The following is a 24538-nucleotide window of genomic DNA, read 5'->3' as shown; positions in this document are numbered from 1 at the left end:
CCACATGAAGGGCCGCTCCCCCCGGCCCAACCAGGCCTGAGTCCAGTCCCGCAAGTACCACACACCACCATTGCACGTCCTCCGTCCCCTCAGGGACCCCTGCCCTCGAGCATGTCGACCTCGTGGGTCCGATCCACTGCCGGCCCACGCGCCCAGCCTAGGGCGCCATCTTGGACACTCCACCACGAGGCCGCCTGGCCCCCGATCGACCTCGACCCTGGGCCTGGCCCGGCCTCAGACATTCCGGCACCACCCTCCACCCAGGAGGTGAGCGGGCTACTTGGCAAGTCAATGGGAGAAAGAGGTGTCGATGGCTCTCCCCCACCAAGTGCCGCTCGGCCATCGCCTCCCCGGGCGCTGGCTCCACCCCCCTGCTGGGTGTCTGGACTCCCTCATCCCGGACCTCCCGACCTCCAAGTGCGAGGGTCCGGACATCAAAGCACGCCAGCCCTATAACTGGGGCAGCTCCAGAGCAGGAAGGCAGTTGTATCTTGGAGTCGAGAGACGTAAAGAGGAACTCATCCTTGACGGACTACTGGCGCTGCCGTAGCTCTGTCTTGTGCACCATCGTCCTGCCTGTTGGCGCTGCCACAGCCTTCGTAACCTTCATCACCTTCATCGTCGTCGGGACCTGCTGGCGTGGCCGCGGACCGTTGTAACCGCCATCTTCACCGGGACCTGCAGGCTCCGCCGCGGACCGTCGTTTTCCTTCGTCCATCTCGGGACCTGCCTGGCTCCGCCGCGGCCCGATCATCTAGAACGCCGAGCTCGAGGATTGAGAGCTATTTTCCACTCATTGGTAACAAAGACTGTCCCGCTACCCCTTTCCTAAACCAGAGACTAGAACCGAGGGGACCCCTGAGTCCAGACCTCCTTGTATCCATCATCGTAACCTAAGAATTGCATATAAAGTCTCGTTAACCTTCAACCTTGTGTGGTGTCCGTCTGTGGGGGGGGGGAAGTTACTTATCTGTACAGTCGTTGGAGACGGCTCTCCCTGGAGACCTCTCCCCGTAACCTCGGCCGACCCTCCCGGTCCGTCTAACAGATATTCTGCCACCCCACCTGTCAAACGTGAGTGTGGGTAGGACTCGGAGTGCGTGTAGGCCATGGTAAGACATGTACTCCATACAACCAGCGCTGAAGTGTTATTGTATTGTGCCATTGTGTAGTGCGTCATAGCCCTGTATTGTTTTCCTGGGCGCCATTTCAGCTTGCATGTCTGGAAAGGTGCTGGGCTTCGCTTGATCACATTTTAACACAACGTGTGAGACTTACTAGGACGATAAGACAGGTTTCATTGATAGGTGTGTAAGAGTGAGTGTCCACTGAGTAGATATGAATGAGTGACCTGAATGAATGATGAGTGAGAGCCTAATGTGAGGTGTGAGTACTTAAAAGTGATTGGCGAGTTGTGGCTGTGAGTAACAAGTATGCGTGTAAAACTGTGAACACGTGATTGAGGAGGGAGTGCACGCATGTAAGTTGCGTGTGAGAATGTATATGGCAAGGAATATTGACTGAGTGAGGGGTGAATGGGTGTTATCATCTGTGAGTGAATGCCAGGTGACTGGGCAAAAGGGCGAGTGAGTGGGAATGCAATGGTGAGCAAGAGTGTGCGCGCGAGATGGGCGAGTGTGCAACAGTGAATGACGAGCAAGTGTGCAAGAGTGGACGAGGACGCGTGTGTGCACGTGAGAGTGACCGGAAGTGTGCAAAAGTTTGTGGTGATCGAATTGGAGGAATGAGGGAGTGTGAAGCGGGTTTTTACTCCCACTGAGAGCTCCTGTTGGTGTGGCGCGGAGGACTCACCTGGTGAAAGAGCGTTTGAGTTTTCCGTGGTGAGCTGAGGACGTCCCTGTTCATGGTTTCCATGGCGACGGTATTTACGGGGCTGTGACCCTCTGGTCTCCAGGGACACCGGCTGAGGACAGAAAGGTCAGAGATGGAGGTTAGTGTACTGATCCGGGAAGGCGACGTGCTTCCGTACAAGAAACCATGGAGACCCCCTCCCTCAAATAAAACACACCCTCACAAGATGCCATACAGAGCACCCTTTCCCCCCAAGAAACCATGAGCAAACACCCCTCTGGAATAAACCCCTGGTGAGCACCCTCCTTCAAGGAAACCATACAGAGAACCTCTAAAAATCAACAAAAAGACTCCCCCCCCCCCCCCCTAAGAAAAACACATGGAGTGACCCTTCCTTCAAGTAACCCCACTCTACTCCCCACCCCCCTATGGGACCACGGAGAGCTTCTCGCGCGCACCCCCTGACAGGAATGCGAAGTGCACAGACAGGAATGTGGTACCTCCGCTTTACTGCCGCCCCCTCCCCCAGAGGACCAATAAACCCATCCGCAAATATCTCCGCACCTCGGGGGTCCCCCCACGGAGTCAGGGGAAGGCAAGGCCACCGCATTATGCACGCCATGTGGGGACATTCTAGCTACAAGTGAGCGACTGGTGAGGGCCACAGGCAGGGAAACCCTAACAACCACGACCCATCCCTCATCCTACAAACAACCACTCACTCGCCGACCGCTAAAAACCGCAAAGAGTAACAGTATGCCATACATTACCCCCGCTCACCCACTCCTACTCATCATTCAACCCACCAACAACCACCCCATCAGCCCTCCCACCCACCAATCGTGGCACTAGTCACCCATTCACTCTAACAATTTTGATATTTTTTGATTATCACATCTTCCACTTTTTGTTGTGCCTTTTTCCCATATTTATCATTTTGAAATCTGTCAGGCGGAGACTTATATGTTGTTTATATGCATTGATGCTATGTATGTCCCCTGCTTTATTGACCTTCTTGTCTCTAAAATGTAAAGCGCTCTGATACCCCCGGGTCCAGCCAGCGCTACATAAAACCTCTAAATTAAATAAATAAATAAATTCACCCACTGCCATCCATCATTCCTTCCACCAGCCACCCACGCACTTAACTTCCCCACACATTGCTTATCCACCCCCACCCATCTCACTCAACCAACAACTACCCACCCACCACTAACAACCACACAGAGTGACACACTGAGACTTCCAACTATCTCTCACCCACTACCTACCCCACAAATAACTAACTATCAAACTACCACTAAAAACAACCCAGAGTAACACACCTCGACACCCAGCCCACATAGCCAATAACTGCTCATGCCACCAGCCACCCATCTGCCACCAACAACCAGCCAGCATCCACTGACCGCCACCTATCAATCATCCCACCAATAACCACCACTAACAATCCGGCGACATACTTCAATCCCCGCGTACTGCTTTCTCATATCATTTATCCAATCAACTACTAATAACCAACCACCCATGGACACAAACTGTGACACCCAGGCAGATCACTCGCCCCCTCCCACCCATCAGTAACACCCACTCAGTGACAAGGCTAATCCCTCCACCAGACACACTCTAAATCCACTCTGAGTGGCACACTGTGCCCACACACCTGTTCACCATTCATCCAAGTACACCCACACCAGCCTGACTGGGGTCTTCAGCAGAGATGTGGGCGAGTTCCTGGGCCGGAACAGCTCTCGTGGGATACCTGCAGTTTCTGCTAACGGTTCCTGCTGCTGCCTCTGCTTTCGTTAATTTATATTTCACCTCTACCCACCTGGCACCTGCTCTTTGTGCCATGCTTGGCGCCAACACACATGCAGAGTGCCCTCACTACAGACCGGCACTCCTGCCCTGCCTCTAGCTTCAGGGGGCCCTTCTGTCCCAGGGGAGGTGACTGCAGGATGATGTGAGCTCAGCCAGGCCCAGCAGGCAGGCCCCGGCCTGCGCCCTCACATTCCTGCTTTAGAGCCCTGGGGGCTGAGGGACAGCCCTCGAGTGGCAGGGGAGAGGTGGGGCGGGAGGGGATTCCAAACTAGAGGGATGTTTACAGCAACAAGAAAGAAAGGCAAGAAATAGCAAGAAAGAGAGGGCGCAGGAAAGAACAAGCATTTGCAATGCAACAGGTCTCGCATTTACGCGAGTTTGAGCTAAAACCATTGTGAATGACAATGCCTTTTATTTATGTTTTTGTTTTTGAAACATAAATAAAAAGCATTGTCATTTACAATGCCAATAGCTTAAACTCGCGTAAATGTGAGACCTACTGCATTGCATTGCAAATGCTTGCTTACGCTTGCTGTGGTTAATTTACTTCTAATTTTTCTATTTTGGTATATATGTTTTATATGGTGGTGTATAATAAAAGCCATTAGTATTCCAATCCATATGTTTTCAGTTGTGTGTTAACCAGGAGGGTAGGCCGAGGGGAACTCACCAACAACCATTCCATTCTCTGACAGGACTGTCCAATGCAAATGATGTGTACTTTATCTAAGATTTGATGGAGGAGTTATGAGGCACCTGTCTGTTTTCTTTGCAGCCTGGAGCCAAGGGAAATCTATTGGGGTCTCTGAAATTTCAGCTTGCATCAAAGCCCTCTATCACGCTGTGCAAGGGATTTCTACTATAAGAGGCCAAGGATGGAATGGGCATTGATATTCTACTCATTCTCCGCTTTGAATGCGAGTTCCTCAGCAAATGGGCTCAGTTGAGTATTAAATGTACCAGCGCCCCAATGCCGGAAGGAAAATCTGCATTACTCCAAGTCTTCCTTGTCCCAATCTTTGGATTCCATCCTTCTCGCTCAAGGACCAGATTACATATTGCTTGGTAGTGAGTCCTTACTGAAACAGGATGACAAGGGGCAACGTTTTAAAAAACAACGGAGTTATTTTCTTTTTCTAAAGTGCACATCACTCAGTAATCCTTTGGACACTCCGATTCGCCACACCTAACAAAGTAATCTTAAACGGAAGTTCAGATTTTGCCAGTAATCATACAGGAAGCCCTCAAAGAATGAGAGAGAGTATCGAGTAAGAATCAAACAGGACCAGGTGATAGAAACACAAACTACACGATAGCCCAAGGCTAGCAACTGCTGTTCAGGGTGACTGTTTTTTCCCCAGTTCTAAAAAAAATGCCATCCACTTTATGGCCTTTGACTAGTGAAAGGACGTACCAAGGAGAGGCCAATGACTGTATGGGTGCCAGCATTCTGCTCTGTTATCTACTTTGAATTCTATTTTCTGTGCATAAAGTGTACATGAAACCTCCATCTATACATCCATACAGCCTTCTGTCTATCTTAAAATCATCTCTCGAATACCCCTTGAGCTTTATCTGGTACTGTACGTATACGTAAATTCTCTTCATATGAGACACTCCGGGTTGGACTGTACACGCCTGTGCCTCCGTTCAGCTGTGTACATGGTGACAAATGCTGGCGTTCTGCATGCAGGGGTGCATGTTGGTTTTTGTGCAGAAATACATTAGGGTTTTGTGTTAGTCTTTGTAGGTCATAAGGGGGGTGTTGCTAAACATGAGGGGACACCTAAACTACAACATACAAGCCATCTAAAGTAACGTCTACATATTTAAACAGGGGGTACCCTAAATAACCCTTTGACATCTGGGTCAATACACAAATATACACAACCACTAATGCCTTGGGATAAATAACCAAACCTAACCAAGTAGGTTGAAGAGATACTTCAATTAACTCTCCCTCATGATATTAATCTTTAGACCAAATCTGACAATTTGAAAGGAATCAATAGCCAAAGGACATCTCAAAACAGATTTCAAATGCTTTTGATAGCAAAGTACTTATTTATTATCACTTTTCTTTCTTTTGTTATGTTTTAGTAAAGACTCACAAAAGAATAATACTCTGACTTACATATATATGTACAAACAATTACAACACATAGACATATATATACAAAATATGAACAAAAAATATATAATCCACTTGATGTTTATCATAGCCCTACTGTTTAATCAGGGTGCTCTTTAAACAAAGTTCCCTACCGAGCATTCCTTATACGAAAGATCACCCTATCAGTAGAGTGGTTGGGTGGAATGGGTGTCTTCAATTAGACAGTATAATTAAAGATACCCATAAAATCTAAAAAAATATATGAAATAAGTCCAGGAGCATTGTTGGAACAATAAGGGCATAAGTTTATAGCCTTAAATCCTCTATTGATAGGGTGATCTTTTGTATAAGGAATGCTCGGTAGGGGAACTTTGTTTAAAGGGCATCCTGATTAAACAGTAGAGCTATGAGAAACATCAAGTGAATTACATATTTTTTGTTCATACTTTGTATATATATGTCTATGTGTTGTAAATGTTTGTACATATATATAGATATATATATATAAGTCAGAGTATTATTCTTTTGTAAGTCTTTACTAAAACATTAAAAAAAAGAAAAGTGATAGTAAATAAGTACTTTGCTATCAAAAGCATTTGAAATCTGTTTTGAGATGTCCTTTGGCTATTGATTCCTTTCAAATCGTCAGATTTGGTCTAAAGATTAGTATTGTGAGGGAGAGTTAATTGAAGTATCTCTTCAACCTACTTAGGTTTGGTTATTTATCCCAAGGCATTAGTGGTTGTGTATATTTATCTAAAGCAACGTCAGCGTCATGCATCACTGTGGGAATGCACGCGCTGTAAAACGACAACCTGCTTTGTGGTTTCTCTAATATTTAACAGTTTTGTTCAGTGTTACAAGTTAGTTACAATGCACGGCCTCTCATCTTCCCAAGTAACGATGGATCATCACCTTCCGGCTGATTACTCCAAACCACCGTGGTTAAGAAAACAAGCATCGATCTCTTCTCTTTATGGGGCCATGTGTTTCTATTTAGAAACACATGGCCCCATAAAGATAAGTAAGTGCTTTGCGACAGCAGCAAAGCAGGCGACCCAGTCCGGATCAGAGGTGAAAGAGTGTAATCAAAAAACATAATTTCCAATGGCAGGCCAGCGTTTAGCATAAACGGTGACGCAAACCAATGGAAATGAGGGGTGGGACTTCGAGTCCCTTTCTGAAAACCCCTCATCCACAAAATCTCTCGCCGAGCGAGCAGGGCTTTACCCTGCAACGCCAGGCGAGACATTAAAACAGGGAACCATTTGAGAGAGGGAGACAAGAAGGAAAGACAAAGGGAGGGCAGAGAGGGGGAAAGATAGGAATCAGAGTGGAAAGAAAGAAAAAGAAAAATATCATTCCGAATTTCGGGTAAAAGTTTTTTTTTAGCTTGTTTTTATTTCAGAAAATACAGCCATCAGCACATTTTGATCACATGTAAATGCATCGTGCACAATTGATGTCAAATCAAGATACAGTTCGTTGGGTTAATAACCCTCCTGGACAATCCAAATGACATCATGGAGTACATTTGAAAATCCTACAAGCGCCGTACATCCCAGTTAAGGTAAACAATTAACAATAATACACAAATCAGATCAAACTTAACAATTACAACCTAGGCAGCAAGTGGCGGAGGCAATGTATCACGCAATCCATAAGAAACATAGACTGGCTCAACATATATCTGTGTCCAAACATAGCAGCACAGGTGCACCACAGCATTTAACATATAATTAATCAGTATAGGTTACAATTCCAATAAGTCACAGAAATAGAGATTCCTCAATTTCAATTCTTTATTTCAATAAAAACAATGGAGCACCATACAGCGGACGCGTTTCGTCCCAAAGGGACTTCTTCAGGGCTGTTAGATACAAACATATAAACAAACATATATAAGACACAAGTAAAAGCGCAGATGTGACAATACATACATATATACAAAGAATCATTACAATGGCCCAACAGGACTCAACACCATGTTTTTTTCTAACAGTTACAGATTGATGTTTCCTTTGTCCAGTTAGGTCTATTAGATATAACAGCATATACAGACAGACAGCAAAAAGAATACCTAAGATCAAAATAATCTATTGACATCCTTTATCTCAATATTGGGTTACAAGAGCCCAATTTCTTTAACACGTGATCCAAAGTTTCAGAAAGACTCTGAATATTTGAAGGGAGGTCAAAGGGGAGAGAGGGGGAAAGAATAGAGTATGAGGATACCAGAAGGGAAAAGTTTAAAACAAGTTTAAAGAAAATTAAGAAATTGAAGAAAACAAAGTGGGCAAGGACTAAAATCGAAAAATATACTTAGTATGAGTGATTGTTTGGTAAAGGAAATGTGTGAGGGGAGCTGTAGGCGCCTAGATCCCCTTATCTGTTTAATATGATTCTCTCTACCGAAGAGAGAGATAGGCCAAAACCATATCTGAGCAAAAAACCACCATGAATCACCAAGCTTGTTATTATATAATCTGACTCTGTAATGAAGCTCGGGGTCGCAAACAAGACTCCTCTATGCTAACTAGTTACGCGACCCCCAGCTTCATTACAGAGTCAGAATATATCATAACAAGCTTGGTGATTCATGATGGTTTTTTGCTCATATATGGTTTTGGCCTATCTCTCTCTTCGGTAAAGAATCATATTAAACAGATGGGGGATCTAGGAGCCTACAGCTCCCCTCACACATTTCCTTTACCAAAACAATCACTCATACTAAGTATATTTTTCAATTTTTTAGTCCTTTCCCACTTTGTTTTCTTCAATTTCTTAATTTTCTTTAAACTTGTTTTAAACGTTTCCCTTCTGGTATCCTCATACTCTATTCTTTCCCCCTCTCTCCCCTTTGACCTCCCTTCAAATATTCAGAGTCTTTCTGAAACTTTGGATGATGTGTTAAGGAAATTGGGCTCTTGTAACCCAATATTGAGATAAAGGATGTCAATAGATTATTTTGATAATAGGTATTGTTTTTGCTGTCCGTCTGTATATGCTGTTATATCTAATAGACCTAACTAAACAAAGGAAACATCAATCTGTAACTGTTAGAAAAAAACATGGTGTTGAGTCCTGTTGGGCCGTTTTAATGATTCTTTGTATATATGTATATATTGTCACATCTGTGCTTTTTAATGTGTCTTATATATGTTTGTTTATATGTTTGTATCTAACAGCCCTGAAGAAGTCCTTTTGGGACGAAACGCATCGGCTGTATGGTGCTCCATTGTTTCTATTTAAATAAAGAATTGAAATCGAGGAATCTCCATTTCTGTGACTTATTTGAATTGTAACCTATACTGATTAATTATATGCTAAATGCTGTGGTGTGGTGCACCTGTGCTGCTATGTTTTAATTCAGTTCCCTAGGAAACTAGCATTGCTACAGTGGGTGCTATTCAATGTGCACACAAACCCCTGTGAACTTAGTAGGGGTATCAATCATCATCTGGGGCTACTTTATGTTAGGTGCTGACCCTGAGAAGGTTCCACTGTTAGGTCTTTTTACCTGCATATATCTGTGTCCACCCCGCTCCTCCCTCTGGGTGGACCCATAGTACCCTAGGTAGCAGGTTGAGGAGACCACTTTCATAACTCGAACTCTAACCTATTAGTCACCCTACAATTAGTCTTTCTGTATCTCTTGCCTTTACTTTCAATGGCATGGTGAGCAAAAAAACGATGGATTTAGGCCCAGATCTTTGTACTGGGGTGAATGTACGACATTGTTCTCCACTCTGTCCATCAATTGTTCTTTTTAGGGCTCGCCCCTTTCCTATTCCGCCGGAATAGGAAAAGAGCCCTAATGCAGCCAAACCATACTTTCTGCCAAGGGGCTCTCCAGCGGACTTTGAGAAGTGCACGCCTCGTGCACGAGCTTGCCGCCTGCCTCCACATCAAAGCCATCTGTTGCTTTGCGCTCTGCCTCAGGCCGGCATTTCTCCTCCCCTAATTATTCACTGCATGGCCGGCCGGCACATCAAAGGCTGCTGCTCCCCATGCGTCTCGTCACCCTTCCTCCATTGTTTTCACTTCTTTCACGGCCGCTCTCTGCTTTGCGCTTGAAATCAAACACTGTGTTTCTATCGCTGTTTCGCGGATCACCCTCGGAAACGCCACTTGTAACATCTGTATATCATTTGAGAGCGCTACCCTTGCTTCTCCCAGACAATCAACTATTTAAAAATACTTGTAGCGCTTAGAAGCCGACTAGATGATTTGTGCTCGGGCCGCTTCATTAAGTAGCCCCCTCGTGTGACACAGAGTTGTTGGCCGGTCTGCTCCTCTTACATGGCTAGCATTGTTTATAACCGCTGTGCATGTCATAAAACGCTAGAATTGTGTGCAGATGTTCAATAAAAAAAGCATGATCGTACTATAACATAAAACTCCAGCACCAATGTACAAAGGGCCCCCATTCGCCAATCAGATAGGTAATAAGTGGCCCATGATTGGAATCCTGTCACAAAGTAGGGTCCGTCTCTGTATGGCCTTTGTGGCAGGGCAGCGCTGCAAGCCACTATATTGTGTATATTGCCTGAATATAAGAGACACCACCTGTAAAAACCATCCATCCAAGCCACAAACCAGACCCGCAAGCAGCCCAAAAAAGCCCACACACTGATCTGTCAGACTATCCCTTTTGGCAGTGCCAGATTGCCTCATATACCAGCCGCCTCTGAAAAACGGTGTCTTGAGTGTTCTCTCCAGTAGAAACTCAAAACACATAATTGGAAGAAAATAAACCCCTCAGTTGCCTGCACAAAAATAAACAAACTTTACTTTATTAAAGCTATTTAAAAAAAAAAGTGAATAGCCAGCCCCATGGTAAATCCTCGCGACCCCCATACCGCCACACACCAACCCCAACACAAACACATCGTCTTTGGAAACAAGAGATCGATTTTATAAACAAGTTTGTAGTGCCCAGCAGCAACTGCCTTGTCTCAGGGCGCGCACAGATAACGCGCTCTTGAAATCGCATAGAACAGTAGGTACCCTCTTCGCGAGCTCGCAAGGATGAAAGGCTGCGCCGGGTCTGACAAGATTCAGTTCCATGAGCTGCAGGGCCCTAGGCTCAAGGTCACGGCCTGACCTCTTATCAAGATAGTTCAAACATTAAAATACATCGATATCCATCTGAGGTTGAGTGAGGTGTAAACAATGAACTCTATTCGAGTCTGCAACATGTTCTAAGAATTTAAACTATTAAATTCCAATATGGATTTCGGGTTTAGATTGCAATATCCCTTTGCTTTCCTTTAAGCAGAAGCAATGTCTCTTCCCACTCAATAGTATTATCCAAGAGTATAGCCATCATCTAGTTTTGTTCATTCACTTAACCCTGCGTAAGATGCGCCTTCCTCAAGTAAAAACCACGCACTCAGTGTTAATTAAAAAAATAACATAATGAGAGGCGGGGTCTCGGTGATTTACAAGCTCGCCGCTGTCATATGCTGTAATCAGCACAGCACACGTTCGAATCCTGATAGGCTCAAAGCCTCCAGTCCTTCTACGGTCGATGTGTGCAGTAATATTGCACTGTTTGTATCTGTAAAATCTTACTATTTGCAGCGCCTAGAGCCTAAGGGCGACTTGAAGGGCTATATGAAAAAACAGGTTATCCAATTCTCTGCCTGCTTTTGACCGGCCACTTCCAGGCCTGTAACATTTCCAGATTGTAAACAGAGTTAATCATGTCATTTTATTGGAGGTTAGGAAATACCGGTTATCACCCTCACACACCCTCACATCCTCACTCACCCTCACCTCACCCCCTCACCCTCACACACCATCACTCACCATCACACCCTCACACCCACATCCTCACACACCCTCACTCACCCTCACACCCATACCGCTCTTACAACACTCACACCCTCAATCACCCTCACACCCTCAGTCACCCTCACACACCCTCACACCCCCTCACCCACACATCCCCACACCCTCACACATCGTCACACCCTCATCCTTACACGCCCTCACTCACCCTCACACCCTCACCCTCACAATACTCAAACTCCACCCTACAACTTCACCCTACAACTCCACCCTACACTTCAACCCTCCAACTCCACCCTCCAAATACAACATCCAAATACACCCTCCAACTACAACATCCAAATCCACCCTACAAATCCAACCTCCAACTACAACTCCAGCCTCCAAATCCACCCTCCAAATCCACATGCAAGACAACTACAGAACCCAAGTCCACCCTCAAAATCAAACTCCACCCTCCAACTCCACCCTCCAACTCCATCCTCCAACTCCACCCTCCAACTCCACCCTCCAACTCCACATTCCAACTCCACATTCCACCCTCCAACTCCACCCTCCAACTCCACCCTCCAACTCCACCCTCCAACTCCTCCCTCCAACTCCACCCTCCAACTCCACCCTCCAACTCCACCCTCCAACTCCACCCTCCAACTCCACATTCCAACTCCACATTCCAACTCCACATTCCAACTCCACCCTCCAACTCCACCCTCCAACTCCACCCTCCAACTCCACCCTCCAACTCCACCCTCCAAATCCACCCCTCAATGCCACTTCACCCATCAATGCCAGAACGCCACAGCACCACTCAATGCCACAGCATCCCACAACACAACAGCACCACTCAACGCCACAGCACCACTCAACACCACAGCACCACTCAACGCCACACCACCACTCAACGCCACACCACCACTCAACGCCACAGCTCCACTCAACACCACAGCACCACTCAACACCACTGCATCACTCAACGCCACCGCATCACTCAACACCACAGCACCACTCAACGCCACAGCACCACTCAACGCAACAGCACCACTCAACGCAACAGCACCACTCAACGCAACAGCACCACTTAATGCCACAGCATCACTCAGCACCACTGAAGGCCACAGCATCACTCAGCACCACTAAAGGCCACAGCATCACTCAGCACCACTAAAGGCCACAGCATCACTCAGCACCACTGAAGGCCACAGCATCACTGAACACCACAGCATCACTCTTTGCAACCAATCAACAACAACTGGTTCTAATATGTTCTCTCAATGTTTTAAGCTTTATTAGAAATGTTACAAAATAATGTTAATATTTCACTTCTGTTCTTGGATTTTCATCACAGTAAAATACACTGAACATAATCTTCCCATAAGTTATTTACAAAAGTTTAAGCTATTGCCATTATACATTACAATAACTTTTATTTAAGTATTAATTAATAAAACAAATAAAAGCCATTGTTATTTGTAATGTTAATACTTCAAAGTCACGTATATACAACACATATTGCATTAGAATGCTATAGGTGTCACGTTTGCAAAAGTAAAAAATATTGGCATTGTAAATGACAAAGCTAGTAATTTCCCTACTTTCAATACCAACACATAAATAAAAGATTTGTCATTTGCAATACCAATACCTCAAACTTTCCTAATGCGAGACCTATTGCATTGCAAATACTTGTTGCATTTGTCACCCCGTGCGGGACGGGTATGCCCAGACGTGGGTCCCGTGCTCTCCATGCCACTGGAGTGAAGCTAGCCTGGCTGATGAGGGCAGAAAGCCCAAAACTGGTCCTAGGATGCTTGTTTCCAGTCCAGGGAGGCCATGGCCTGACAGTTCTGCTGGACTGTTCCCAATGGGTGCAGGTTCAAGACTGATTTGCATATGGCTGGGTCCAAACTGGAATGGCATGGTGAGCAAAAAAACGATGGATTGAGGCCCAGATCTCTTTACTGGGCTGAATGTTTGAAGCTGTGCAGCATTCTGTCCAGCTATTGTTCTTTTTGCATTTTGTCACCCCGAGTGGGACGAGTATGCTCAGACGTGAGTCCTGTGCTCTCCATGCCACTGGAGTCAAGCAATCCTAGCTGATGAGGGCTGAAAGCCTGAAACTGGTCCTAGAGGCCCACATGCATCAAGCATTTTTGTAGTCGCAAACGGTGCGATTACTTAAAATCGGCCGTTTGCGAATGCAAAAGTGCTTTTTGGGATGCATGAAGCAATTTTAGAATTCGTAACATTGTTGCGAGTTCTAAAATTGCGGGTGCTTTTAAGAAGTCGCAGATGTGCGACTTCTTAAAAGCAATGCATCATTACTTTGACAGGTGGAAAATCGCAATTAGGGTTCCAAATTTACCGAGTGGTTGAACCACTCGGTAAATTTGGAAAAAGTGTTTAAAATGCTTAAAATGGTTTTTTTTCAACATTCATGTTTCACACACACATGTCCTTAGGACATGTGTGTGTGAAACATGATGCGAAAAATACATTTCAGGGGTGCATGGGGGGGTCCTTTGGACCCCCCCCCTGCACCCATGAAATGTTCTAAGTGCCACTCGCAATTCCCATTGACTCCTATGGGCCTTTTGGCCCATAGGAATCAATGGGAATTGCAAAAATTAACTTAAGAATTCGGTATTCATTTGGGATTCGGTAAAAATTGCGATTTTTACCGAATCACAAATGAATACCGAAAATAATGATGCATAGCATTTTGCACTTCTTAATTTGCGATTCCTTATTTTTCGCAAATTAGGAAGTGCAAAATGTCACAATGATGCATGTGGGCCAGAATGCTTGTTTCCAGTCCAGGGAGGACCTGCCCTGACAGTTCGGCTGGACTGTTCCCAATGGGTGCAGGGTCAAGACTGATTTGCATATGGCTGGGTCCAAGCTGGAATGGCATGGTGAGCAAAAAACGATGGATTTAGTCCCAGACCTATGTAATGGGGTGAATGTATGACATTGTTCTGCATTCTGTCCATCAGTTGGTATTTTTACTTTCTATTTCAGCTACATCTTTTTCAGGCTGTCCTCATATTTGTTTAAAATAATTGATTTCAAACTTCTGTTTCGTCAGCTCTTAAGTTAGGACTTTTGTATTTGTTATCTTCTGGTTCCGAACTTTTGACCTGATGCCCTCTGTGCACTTTCTTGCAGGGTCTCCTCCTCCTCACATTGACTCATTCACTCTTTTCCTCTTCTGTCCCTCACTGATGCCCGCTCTTCTCCCCGTCCACACTCCTTCTGCACAGACCCCCTGTTGGGTTCTCAGAAGAGTCCAGGCAAGTTAGTCCGATAGAGGGGGGTGTGGGGGAGGGGAGGGGGGGATGGAAAGTGGCGTATAGAGGGGTCAGATCAAAAGGTAGGTAATCTCAGCCACATGCCGCCAGCCAACCCCCTCTTACATATTTCTTGGAAGTGGGAGATTTATGAAAACATAAAAGTAAAACCTTCAGATGTGGGTAAAGCGTTTCATTCTGTGCACAAGATGTGGAGAGGGCGAAAGAGATAGACATGGAAGGAGGGTGAGTGCGGGGGGGAGAGGGCATCTGAAAGGGGAAGAACCAGGAGGCTTGGTTTCAAATCCCAGTTTCTTCAGTGTGCCCATCGTGTGACCTTTGCCAATTACTATACAAATCAATATATTGATCAATCCATACAATTTCGCTTCATTTTCAAAATATTAGGAGTGCACAGAGGGGAGTATGTTTGTATTGTGTGCTATACAAGACAACTCGTTCATTCATTGATTCAAATTGTGACATTGAGGCCAAAGCTGTGCTGGAGCAAAAGTAAGAATAGGAGTGGTAGCGAGAAGGTCAAAAGAAAGAAGTGAGGGTGCAGTGAGGCCAACATGTGAAGACACTCCCTTACAGCTGTAGCAGGCGGAGAAGTAGGCCCTGGTGGGGCTTCTTTGAAACACTAGAGACCACATTGGATCTGCTTCTGGGGGCCTCTTGTCATGTCCAGTTGTGCGGACCACATCTGGAGCACTGTATCCAGTACTGCGGGCCTCATCTGGATTGTTATGCCCAGTTCTAGTGGCCACATCTGAAGCATTATATGCAGTTCTACAGGACCGTTCTGATGCACCAAGCCCACATCTGCAGGCCACATTCGAAGTGTTGACTCCAGCTGAGGGGGCCAGCTATGGGCCATGGGGGGGGGAGGGGTCCATTGTGGGGGCCACATCGCGAGCATTGTGTCCAATCGAGGAGGCTGTCTGGAGAGTGTTGCTCAGTTCGGTATCCTCGCTTAGAACATTGTCTCCAGCTGCGGAGGTCACATTGTGGGCGCTATGTTCAGTATTTCTGGGGTATTGTGTCCACTTCTGGAGGTCACACAGAGAGTACTGTGTCGACATTCAGAGGTTTCTGAGGTCCCACACCTCCTTGTTGGGGTGACTTCAGGGACAGTGGGTCCAGCTGTGACGTCACTTTGTATTGTGTCCACTTCTGGAGGTCACACGTGGAGTAGTGTGTCGAGGTCCAGAGGTTTCTGAGGCACTACACTCATTGTTGGGGTGACTTTTGGGTCAGTGTGTCCAGTTGTGACGTCACCTTGTATAGTGCCACTTCTGGAGGTCACACAGGGAGTACCGTGTCGAGTTCCAGATGTATCTGAGGTACTACACCTCGTTGTTGGGGTGACTTCTAGGACAGTGGGTCCAGCTGTGACGTCACCTTGTATAGTGCCACTTCTGGAGGTCACACAGGAAGTACCGTGTCGAGTTCCAGATGTATCTGAGGTACTACACCTCGTTGTTGGGGAGACTTCTGGGTCAGTGTGTCCAGTTGTGACGCCACCTTGTATTGTGCCCACTTCTGGAGGTCACACTTGGAGTACGGTGTCCAGTTCCTGAGGAGGTTTTTGGGGTACTGCGTCTCGTTGTTGGGGTGCCTTCCGCGCAGTGTCTCCTTCAGGGGATGGTGTCTAGTTCTGGGGCCGCATCTGGAATGGCTTCTCCCGAAGGATAAAGACAGATAAGGAGGCGGCACCCGGATGGTGCGAGGTCTGCCCTCGGATTCTTGTGAGGAGACTCGCAGATGTGCGGAGCTCAGACACACATTCCTACAAACAACATCAAACACTCGGAAGAATGTACCGAATCCTCGCCTCCCTGTCTGTCTGTCTGCCTGCCCCCGCTCTCACAAAGCGCGGAAAATCTGAAACGTGGAATTACGTGGCGTTCCCGCCTCCCTCCCTCCCTTCCGGGGGCGCGCGCGGAAAAGACAGCGAGAACACAACCGGGGTGCTGAGAAAACAAGGCGAGAGGGCAGGACGCAGCCGGGTGTGTTATGGTAGCTGGGATGTGTGAGGCGCAAAGTCTGTCAAAACTTGGCACTGGCCCAGCTGCATTAAGCCCAACGCAGATGCTCGTGTTACACAACACAACACATACTATCACAGAAAAGCAGAGAACTCGTGGCCCTTCCCTCCTGCTGAATAAGACAACTAACAGAACACACTGATGCACAGCACAACAATGAAAGGCGGAAGCTGTGCATCGGGGACACATCACATTATATATGTGCATAACACAACAATAAGACAACGCAAACCAACATAACCGAAACACAACATGAAATATAAACACAACCACACAAAACACAAACATAAGTAACATAAAACATCACAGCACAGAATAAGAAGGTACCGACATAGGGTGGTCGTGAACCCCCCCACTTCAGCAGCCACAGAGTGGGTGAGGGGGTTCTGAATGGGCCTCTTCTGTCTGCAGCTCGGCAGACAAACACTCATCATTAACGCGGGAACACAATACCAATAGAAGATCAAGCAGGAGCAAGGGGAAAAGGCAGCTGGGTAAAATAAAAAATAACAGGGAAAGAAAGAAGGACTATTGAAAGGAAGGGTGAAAAGAAGGGAGTGTGGATGAATGAGTATGTAGATGAATGAGTGAGTGAAAGGATGAGTGAATGCGAGGTGGATAGGCAGGTGAAAGGATGGCAAAGTAAAGGGATGGGTGGGTGGTTGAGTCAGTGAATGGATAGATGGGTGGGCAAGTGAAAGGATGACAGAGTAAAGGGGTGGATGCATGGGTGGATCAGAGCAAATGGACAGGCGAAAGGATGACAGAGTAAGTGTATGGATGGATGAGTGGGTGAAAAGATGAGTTGACAGAGTTGATGGATGATGGATGGATGGCATGGTTGATGGATGGTTGGCTGGAAGAGGGAATGGATGCATATCAAAGTGAATCAATGGATGGTTAGATAGTAGAGTAGATGGATGGATGAGTGAGTTAATGAATGGATGACAGAGTGGATGGATGAAGGATGGGTGGACGGGTGGATGGACGATTGTATGGCAGTGTGTGGATGAAAGAACAGTAGAGTGAATGGATGAATGTCAGTATGGATGAATGGATGGAAGAGTGGATTGATGCATGGCAGTGGATGAATGGATGGTTGGATAGCAAAATGGATGGACTGATGGGTATATGGCAGAGTGGATGGATGGTTGGATGGATGGAAGAGTTGGTGAATGGATGGATGGAAGAGTGGATGGCAGAGGGAATGGATGGATTTCAGAATGGATAGAAGGATGGCAGAGAGGATGAATGAATAGACAGTAGAGTGGGTGAATTGATGGATGAATGGCAGAGTGGATAGATGGTAGACTGGATGGATGGTGGACTGAATGATTGGCAGAGTGGTTGAGTCAATGAACAGCAGCGTGGATGGATAGATGGCAGAGTGGATGGATGGACAGCTGGTTTGATGGACAACTGGTTTGAATGGCAGAGTGGATCGGTTGATGGGTAAAACGATGGAAGAGTGGATGAATGGGTAGATGACGGATGGCTTACAGAGTGAATTGATGGATGGCAAAGTGATTAATGGGTGGATGGATGTCAGAGTTGATGGATGGGTGGATGGATGCATGGATGGATGGCAGAGTGTCTGGATGATGGATCACAGAATGGATAGATGGATAGCAGAGTAAAATGAATGGCAGAGAAGATGGATGGATGGCAGAGTGGATGGATGGGTGGATGAATGGCACATTGGGTAGATGGATAAATGGATGGCATGGGAAAGGAAAAGAAAGGAGTTGATTAAAGGGTGAAAGAATGAATAAATGGATAGATGCATGGATGGAAGAGACAAGGAAACTCTTCTAGGGAGCATTTGGTACACTTGCTTGGTGGCATGAGCGCTTTCGTTCAAATAAAGGGCTATTTTATTTTCTGGCTACTCCTTTGCCGACACTCCAGCTCATGAAGGCGCAAAACATTATAATAACAAGGTATAATACCACAAAATACATCCAAATCATAATAACATAACATAACACAGCGCAGCACAACAAATTCCGGAAGCAGACTGCCCCTGGTGTCCAGATACAGAGTCTAAAAAACAACAGCCAGTCAGCACAGCACTTTACACAGCACGAGAGACAGCATCTGCGCCTGGAGGCCGGAGCCGCCCCATTCCTTCAGCTACACGCAGATCAAAACATCCTTTCATCTTGCAACATGTATTGGTACATCCATGCCTCTCATGTAACAGAAACCACCTCAGCTTTACTAGCCTCTCAGGTCACGTGTGTGCTTGGCAGGACTGTCCCACAGCTCGTTAACTACCTACCGGCCTGGCACGTGGAGAACCGATCTGCACCACTAGGCGTGACTGGCACATCTCACACAGCCCTTCAGGTGCCCTCACAGACGTGAGACTTACTTTGCTACAGCACTGTGGGCAGTTCAAAGCGCTATCCGTGTGTGACACTTCACCTGCTCTCCCTCTGGGGGCACTGGGTTGTCGTGTGGGTGACCGCCTCCACTCTAGCTCCTGCTTCACACGTCCCTGGGTCGCCTCAGCCCTGCCTGCTGCGGGATGTACTGTCAGGAAACCGCCGCATTTTCCGCCCTTGTCTCGCCCAGGCCGGATGCGCTTGTCTTGCGGGTCCTCTGCCTATTTTTAGCCCCCGCAAGCCCCACACGTGGCGGATTTCCTGCCGAGCCCGCCCAGGCCTCGGTGCTCCTAAATGTGGTTTACAGGCCCGACGATCGGCCGCCGCGCCCTGGGCTGCAGCCTGGAGCAGACCAGGGCGGGAGGTCAGTCATCCCATCGGAGGAGGGAGAGGAGCAGAGAGTCCCGTCCCAAATCCTGCCCGAGCCACTGGGCGTACCGTGCATGGTCCAGGCTTAACTCCTGCTTCCTCGGCACTTCTAAACCTTGGCCTGCCCCAGGCCTCCTCGGATACTCGCACCCCGCCGTGACGTGTCAGACCCCTTTCACCCACCACCTCATGCACTGTGTAACCCTCTATAGAGCCTGCGTGTTCTTTGCTCTACTCCTGCCCCGTAGGCCTGTCACTCTGTCCCAGGCTCTGTCTGTTCATCCATTCCTTGGGGACAGAGAGAACCTGTACAGTCTCCAGCTTTACTCTGGCACCATCAGCTCCCAGTTACGTCACTGGGCTCAGACACTGCCTACCGCCTCAGACATGCTATGCACAGCTCAGCCCATGCTTCCTGGGCTCCTGGCAGGCGCAGACTGACCACTCCTCCCTGGTCATAAGGATACTCGTTTCCAACTCATCATCACTCTTCCTCGGGATTGTTGTGCTGTGAGGGCCTCAGGCTCATTCACCTGCTCATCTCATGCATAGCTCTGAATGACGAATATTTCCAGGGCCTCAACTTTACCTTCCCTCCGTCCCCATGTCTGCCCCGGGCTTAGCTAATTCTTCCACTGCCTTGTTTCAACTACCAGGCACTACGCAGCGTCCATCGGCGCGTGCGTATGTGCACAAGACAACGTCGATGAGTGTTACGTTTTTGCCTGCATGTGGCTGAGTGTGTAAGTGTGCTCCCCAAGCTGGGTTTGTAAGAGTAAGTTTGTGCACGTGCGTGCTCGTATGTGAGCGCCTCTTGGTGTCTGTGGCGGGGCTGTGAGGTTCCCGAGGCTCTAGAGGGCGCAGGGAGAGAGCCATGTCTGCACTCTTAAGTAGATAGCACCCTCTAGCGGCGTCTTTCAGAATGCACGTACGCATAATTGTCTCTCTTGTGCAGCCAATATTCCAAGAAGTTCTTCCCAGACTAGGATGAGTTGGATAAGGCCTGTAAAATTCATATTAAAATAAATGACATGAGAAGTACAGCATGAGGGGCTTAATTAAGTGTCAATGGAAAGGGTGAGGAGTGTCGTTGATTGTTAGGGGTACTTAAAACTCATTATTTTGCCAAATAAACAACACAATTTAAGATCTGCAAAACAGAGACGAGAGTCTGTGTACTTCTGTATCTAAAAAATCCAGGTGAAATCCGATCGATTCCTCCACATATCGGACTGAACGCACCTGTACCAAGCTATTTATTAGAGAATACATATATTAGGGGAGGGGAGGGGGGAGGGGTGTGAAACCCCAAACACTCCCTTAATTAAGCTACGACCCTGGCGAGAAGGGAACCACTGCGTTACAGAACTGAGTTCGCTTTGGATAGCGCATAGTATGGATTCAAATGCATTCAAGCTTCATTGGTGCCAGAGGTGAAAGACGAATCTTGAGGGTACCTAGAACGGATGTCCCCCGTGCCGTCAACCGAATACCACATCCTTTCGGGACACCGCCCCTGCCTCATGACCGTCACACCTTGCAGGGAGAGACCCGGGACGCACAGCGCAGCTGATGGCTGGCTCCTCCTGATCTGGGGCTAGTTGGAGAGCTCTCCTGGATGGTGCTCTGGATCTTTCACTGCAGCAGATCACGTCAAGGTCCGTGGGCCCCTGGTGGATGCCCAGTCCCGACTTGCCTGCGTGCCCGACTTGCCTGTCCCTGCGGGACATCAACCAGCTCTAAATCCCCCTGTGGCCGACCGAAGAGAAGCTGCCTACATCTCGATCTGTTCAGGAGGTAAGCGCCGCACCTGAGCGCACCTTGTCTGTCTCTAACGCCGACTTTAAAAAGACCGGCCAGACCCTAAGATGAGGGCGGTGAGCCCGTGAAACTTTTACTCAGCGCGTTTTCAATGCGCGTCCGGTGCAGCTTGCCCTTATGTTACACCGGCATACCTGCAGGCCCGCCTATTGGCACCTTAAATGGCGGATGGGTGAGCGGAGAGCCCCTGTTGACACCCGGATAAGCACTACAAGTCTGGCAGCACTTGCACATGTGCTCCAAAATGGCGCCGCCCTACTCCGAGCACAGCACTGCTGAAACTGCCTGCTTTAGCTCAATCTTACTGACACAGCCTCAAACGGTCCCCATATTGGCTCAGTACTGCTGTTTCACGACCAGACCATGCCACCTGACCTGAAAATGGCAGAATTTGAGACCTCGACGCCGCGCACAGCGCGCACCTGCACGCCTAATTACCGAGCTGTATTAAGTGAGTCCACAGCCTGTCTTCCAGATTACTTATTCCTTATCACAGAGCTGTATAAAGTGAGCTTACAGCCTGTCTTACAGATGTTTCATCTTCACGGCCAGTGCTTCCTGCAGCAATCGGACAGCCCTGCAGACGACTGCGAGAAATGCATTCCTCCATCAAAATCGCCATCCGCTTAACTCTTTAATTGTGTGGTATTTATTTTGAACGCTTTTAAAGCTGCGCAGCAAATAGTGCCAGCTGCACCGTTTAGGCCTTTTACAGCTGCGCAGCAAGTAGTGCCAGCTGCATCGTTTAGACCTTTTTACAGCCTGATGGCACATTAACTCGGTTATTCCACCATAAACGTTTGGAATATGCGCCCCCTTTTTGCCATCTTATTTCTCCTCACTTCCGCTCTCCCAGTAACACCCCTCTCATCTCTCCCCACCCTCCTTCGCCTCATCTTCCCAACATGGCCACCTCTCGATTTAAGTCTGGAGCCAATTGCTACAAAATTATTTATCCGCCCGACCAGACTAAAGCTACAATAAAACGATTGAAGCATAACACTATTGAACGTTTCCCGGACTCCCTTTTTGTTGATCAATTTTACAATGGTCGTCTTGGGAGGCTCAAAAACGATTTCATATTCTTCACTCGCGACACCCCCTCTTGGTCCAACAGTTTTTACAATTCCCTTAATGTCACCTCCTATTCCTCTATCCCTTATGGGAAACAACTAAAATTTTCCCCCTCTGAGTGCTTCAATGGCTACCTCACTATCTCACTCTATAACAACGGTACTGTCATGATCCAAGGCAAAGACTCCTGCCTCTCGCTCTTTGACCACCTCTTCCCCTCCTTACTCCCCTCCTCTGCAACCGGGTTTCCCCTTGACTCTCCTTCCAGCTCCACCCATTACTCCCTTTCTCCTCCACCGACCCCACCTCACTCCAATTGGCTGCACTCTCGAGAAGCGCAGGTCGGCCCTCTTCCCTCCCCCCCAACTTACCTCATCTCCTATTCCTCCCCCTCACAGTATGTCCCCTCCCACATTACTTCAGCCTTACCACTAGCTAACACGCTCCTCGTCCCATCTGCACTATCACGATACTCCAATCTCTTCTCCTCCCCCATACTTCTTCCCATCACCCCCCTTTTTAGTCCACCTCTCCTCCAACCCTCTCCCCCAATTAACTTTCCCTATGCTCCCCTTATCCCTCCTTCCATCCCTCCTCTCCACCCCTTCATCCCCTCGTCATTCACCCCGTTTTTGCCACATTCCCACTGCATCTCTCTCCTCCCTCCTACTCCTCCAGTACTGCTGCACTACCCCCTTTCCCCTCCTAGTAACCCCTTCCATCTCCCTCCCTCGGGCCCAGCAGAACCACTTCCCCTCCTCAACTTCCCTTTCTCTCAACCCCCCTCACTCTGCCAGATGACCGTTCCCTCACTGCTACCTCTCCTAACTGACAGGACCTCCGCAACCACTGCACCTCTTTTCCTCCCAAACCTCCTACATTCCCATGACGCCACACAGGCCTCCCCCCTCCTACTTCCCTACCGCCGTGTTCCGCACCTTTCTCCCTCTAAATTTGTCCTTATTCCTCTCCCTCTTGCAACACCAACAATGACAACCCTCCCTTAACCCCCAATTCACTTACTCCCGCTCCCAACCTCCACCTCTCCCCACCTGTGAACCCCACCCCCAACTCACCCCCTGTCCCCCCACCTCTCCCTGCCTTCCACCACCGATTCCACCCCCCCTTATTTCAATCGAGCCACCCAACCTTCCGTGCTCTGCCTCTTTCTCACTGGAAAATACACTAGGCTCTCTGATCACCTCCATCTCCCAGCTTACAGCTGCCATTTCACTTTTATGCTCTAAGATCTCCATCCCTCCATGCACCTCTACTCCCTCCCAACTTCCCTTGAGATGCACCTCGCCCCCTCACCCCAATACAGCCAAGCTCAACCTTTCGTCTGCAAACGTCGTTAACTCACACAAGCCCTTGAACACCACCCTTCTTCAACAGGCATACCCTAGCAAACCCACTATCTACACTATTCCGACCATCACCTCTGTCAGAACAAAGCGTCCACCTAAACCCTCCCGAGCTCCCCCGCAAATGTACAATATCCCGATCACCCTTCAGAGCCCAAGTGCCCCCGTCACCAAAACAGTCTTGACAGAGCTGCGCTGTCTGCTTCACAACTGCAGATCGGCAGTAAAACACAAACTTGAAATCTCCGACACCATCACCCTTCACAAACTTGACATGCTCTTCCTCACAGAGACCTGGTTCAAAGATACCTCTCACTCTATGTTTGATCTCCTATTACCCACAGGTTATTCCATACTTAGGAATGACAGAACTGAAAACATGGGGGGAGGTGTTGCAGTCATCTTCAGAAACGCCCTCCAACTTAAGGCGTCACCTTTCAGCTCCTCCCACACCTTTGAATGCCTTTCTCTTGAGCTTCAATTGCAACACCGTTCACCGCTCAGATTCCATATCATTTACCGCCCGCCTCGTAGTGGCTCTTCGTTTATTGAAGATCTCAAAGACTTCATCAGCGACCAATACTCTCAAAGTGACAATCAGACCATTGTGGGTGACTTCAATCTCCACTGGGGCGTACCGCAA

At 47.8% G+C, this 24538-nt stretch overlaps 1 protein-coding gene across 17 annotated transcripts in view; it reads right to left on the bottom strand.

Moving 5' to 3' along the window:
• Positions 1-24538, bottom strand: part of PHLDB1 (pleckstrin homology like domain family B member 1) — a 437675-nt gene that overhangs the window by 299501 nt on the left and 113636 nt on the right. For all 17 annotated transcript variants that reach the window (XM_086956734.1, XM_086956721.1, XM_086956728.1 and 14 more), the window contains exon 2: positions 1813-1924. In XM_086956734.1, coding sequence (XP_086812860.1) covers positions 1813-1875 — 63 coding nt within the window. In that variant the 5' untranslated portion in view covers positions 1876-1924. The remainder of the gene's footprint in view (positions 1-1812; positions 1925-24538) is intronic.

The sequence above is a fragment of the Lissotriton vulgaris genome, chromosome 2_1, assembly GCF_964263255.1.
Source record: "Lissotriton vulgaris chromosome 2_1, aLisVul1.2, whole genome shotgun sequence".
NCBI lineage: Eukaryota > Metazoa > Chordata > Amphibia > Caudata > Salamandridae > Lissotriton > Lissotriton vulgaris.
The sequence above is the reverse complement of the archived record's forward strand: the minus strand, read 5'-3'. Positions and strand labels throughout refer to the sequence as shown.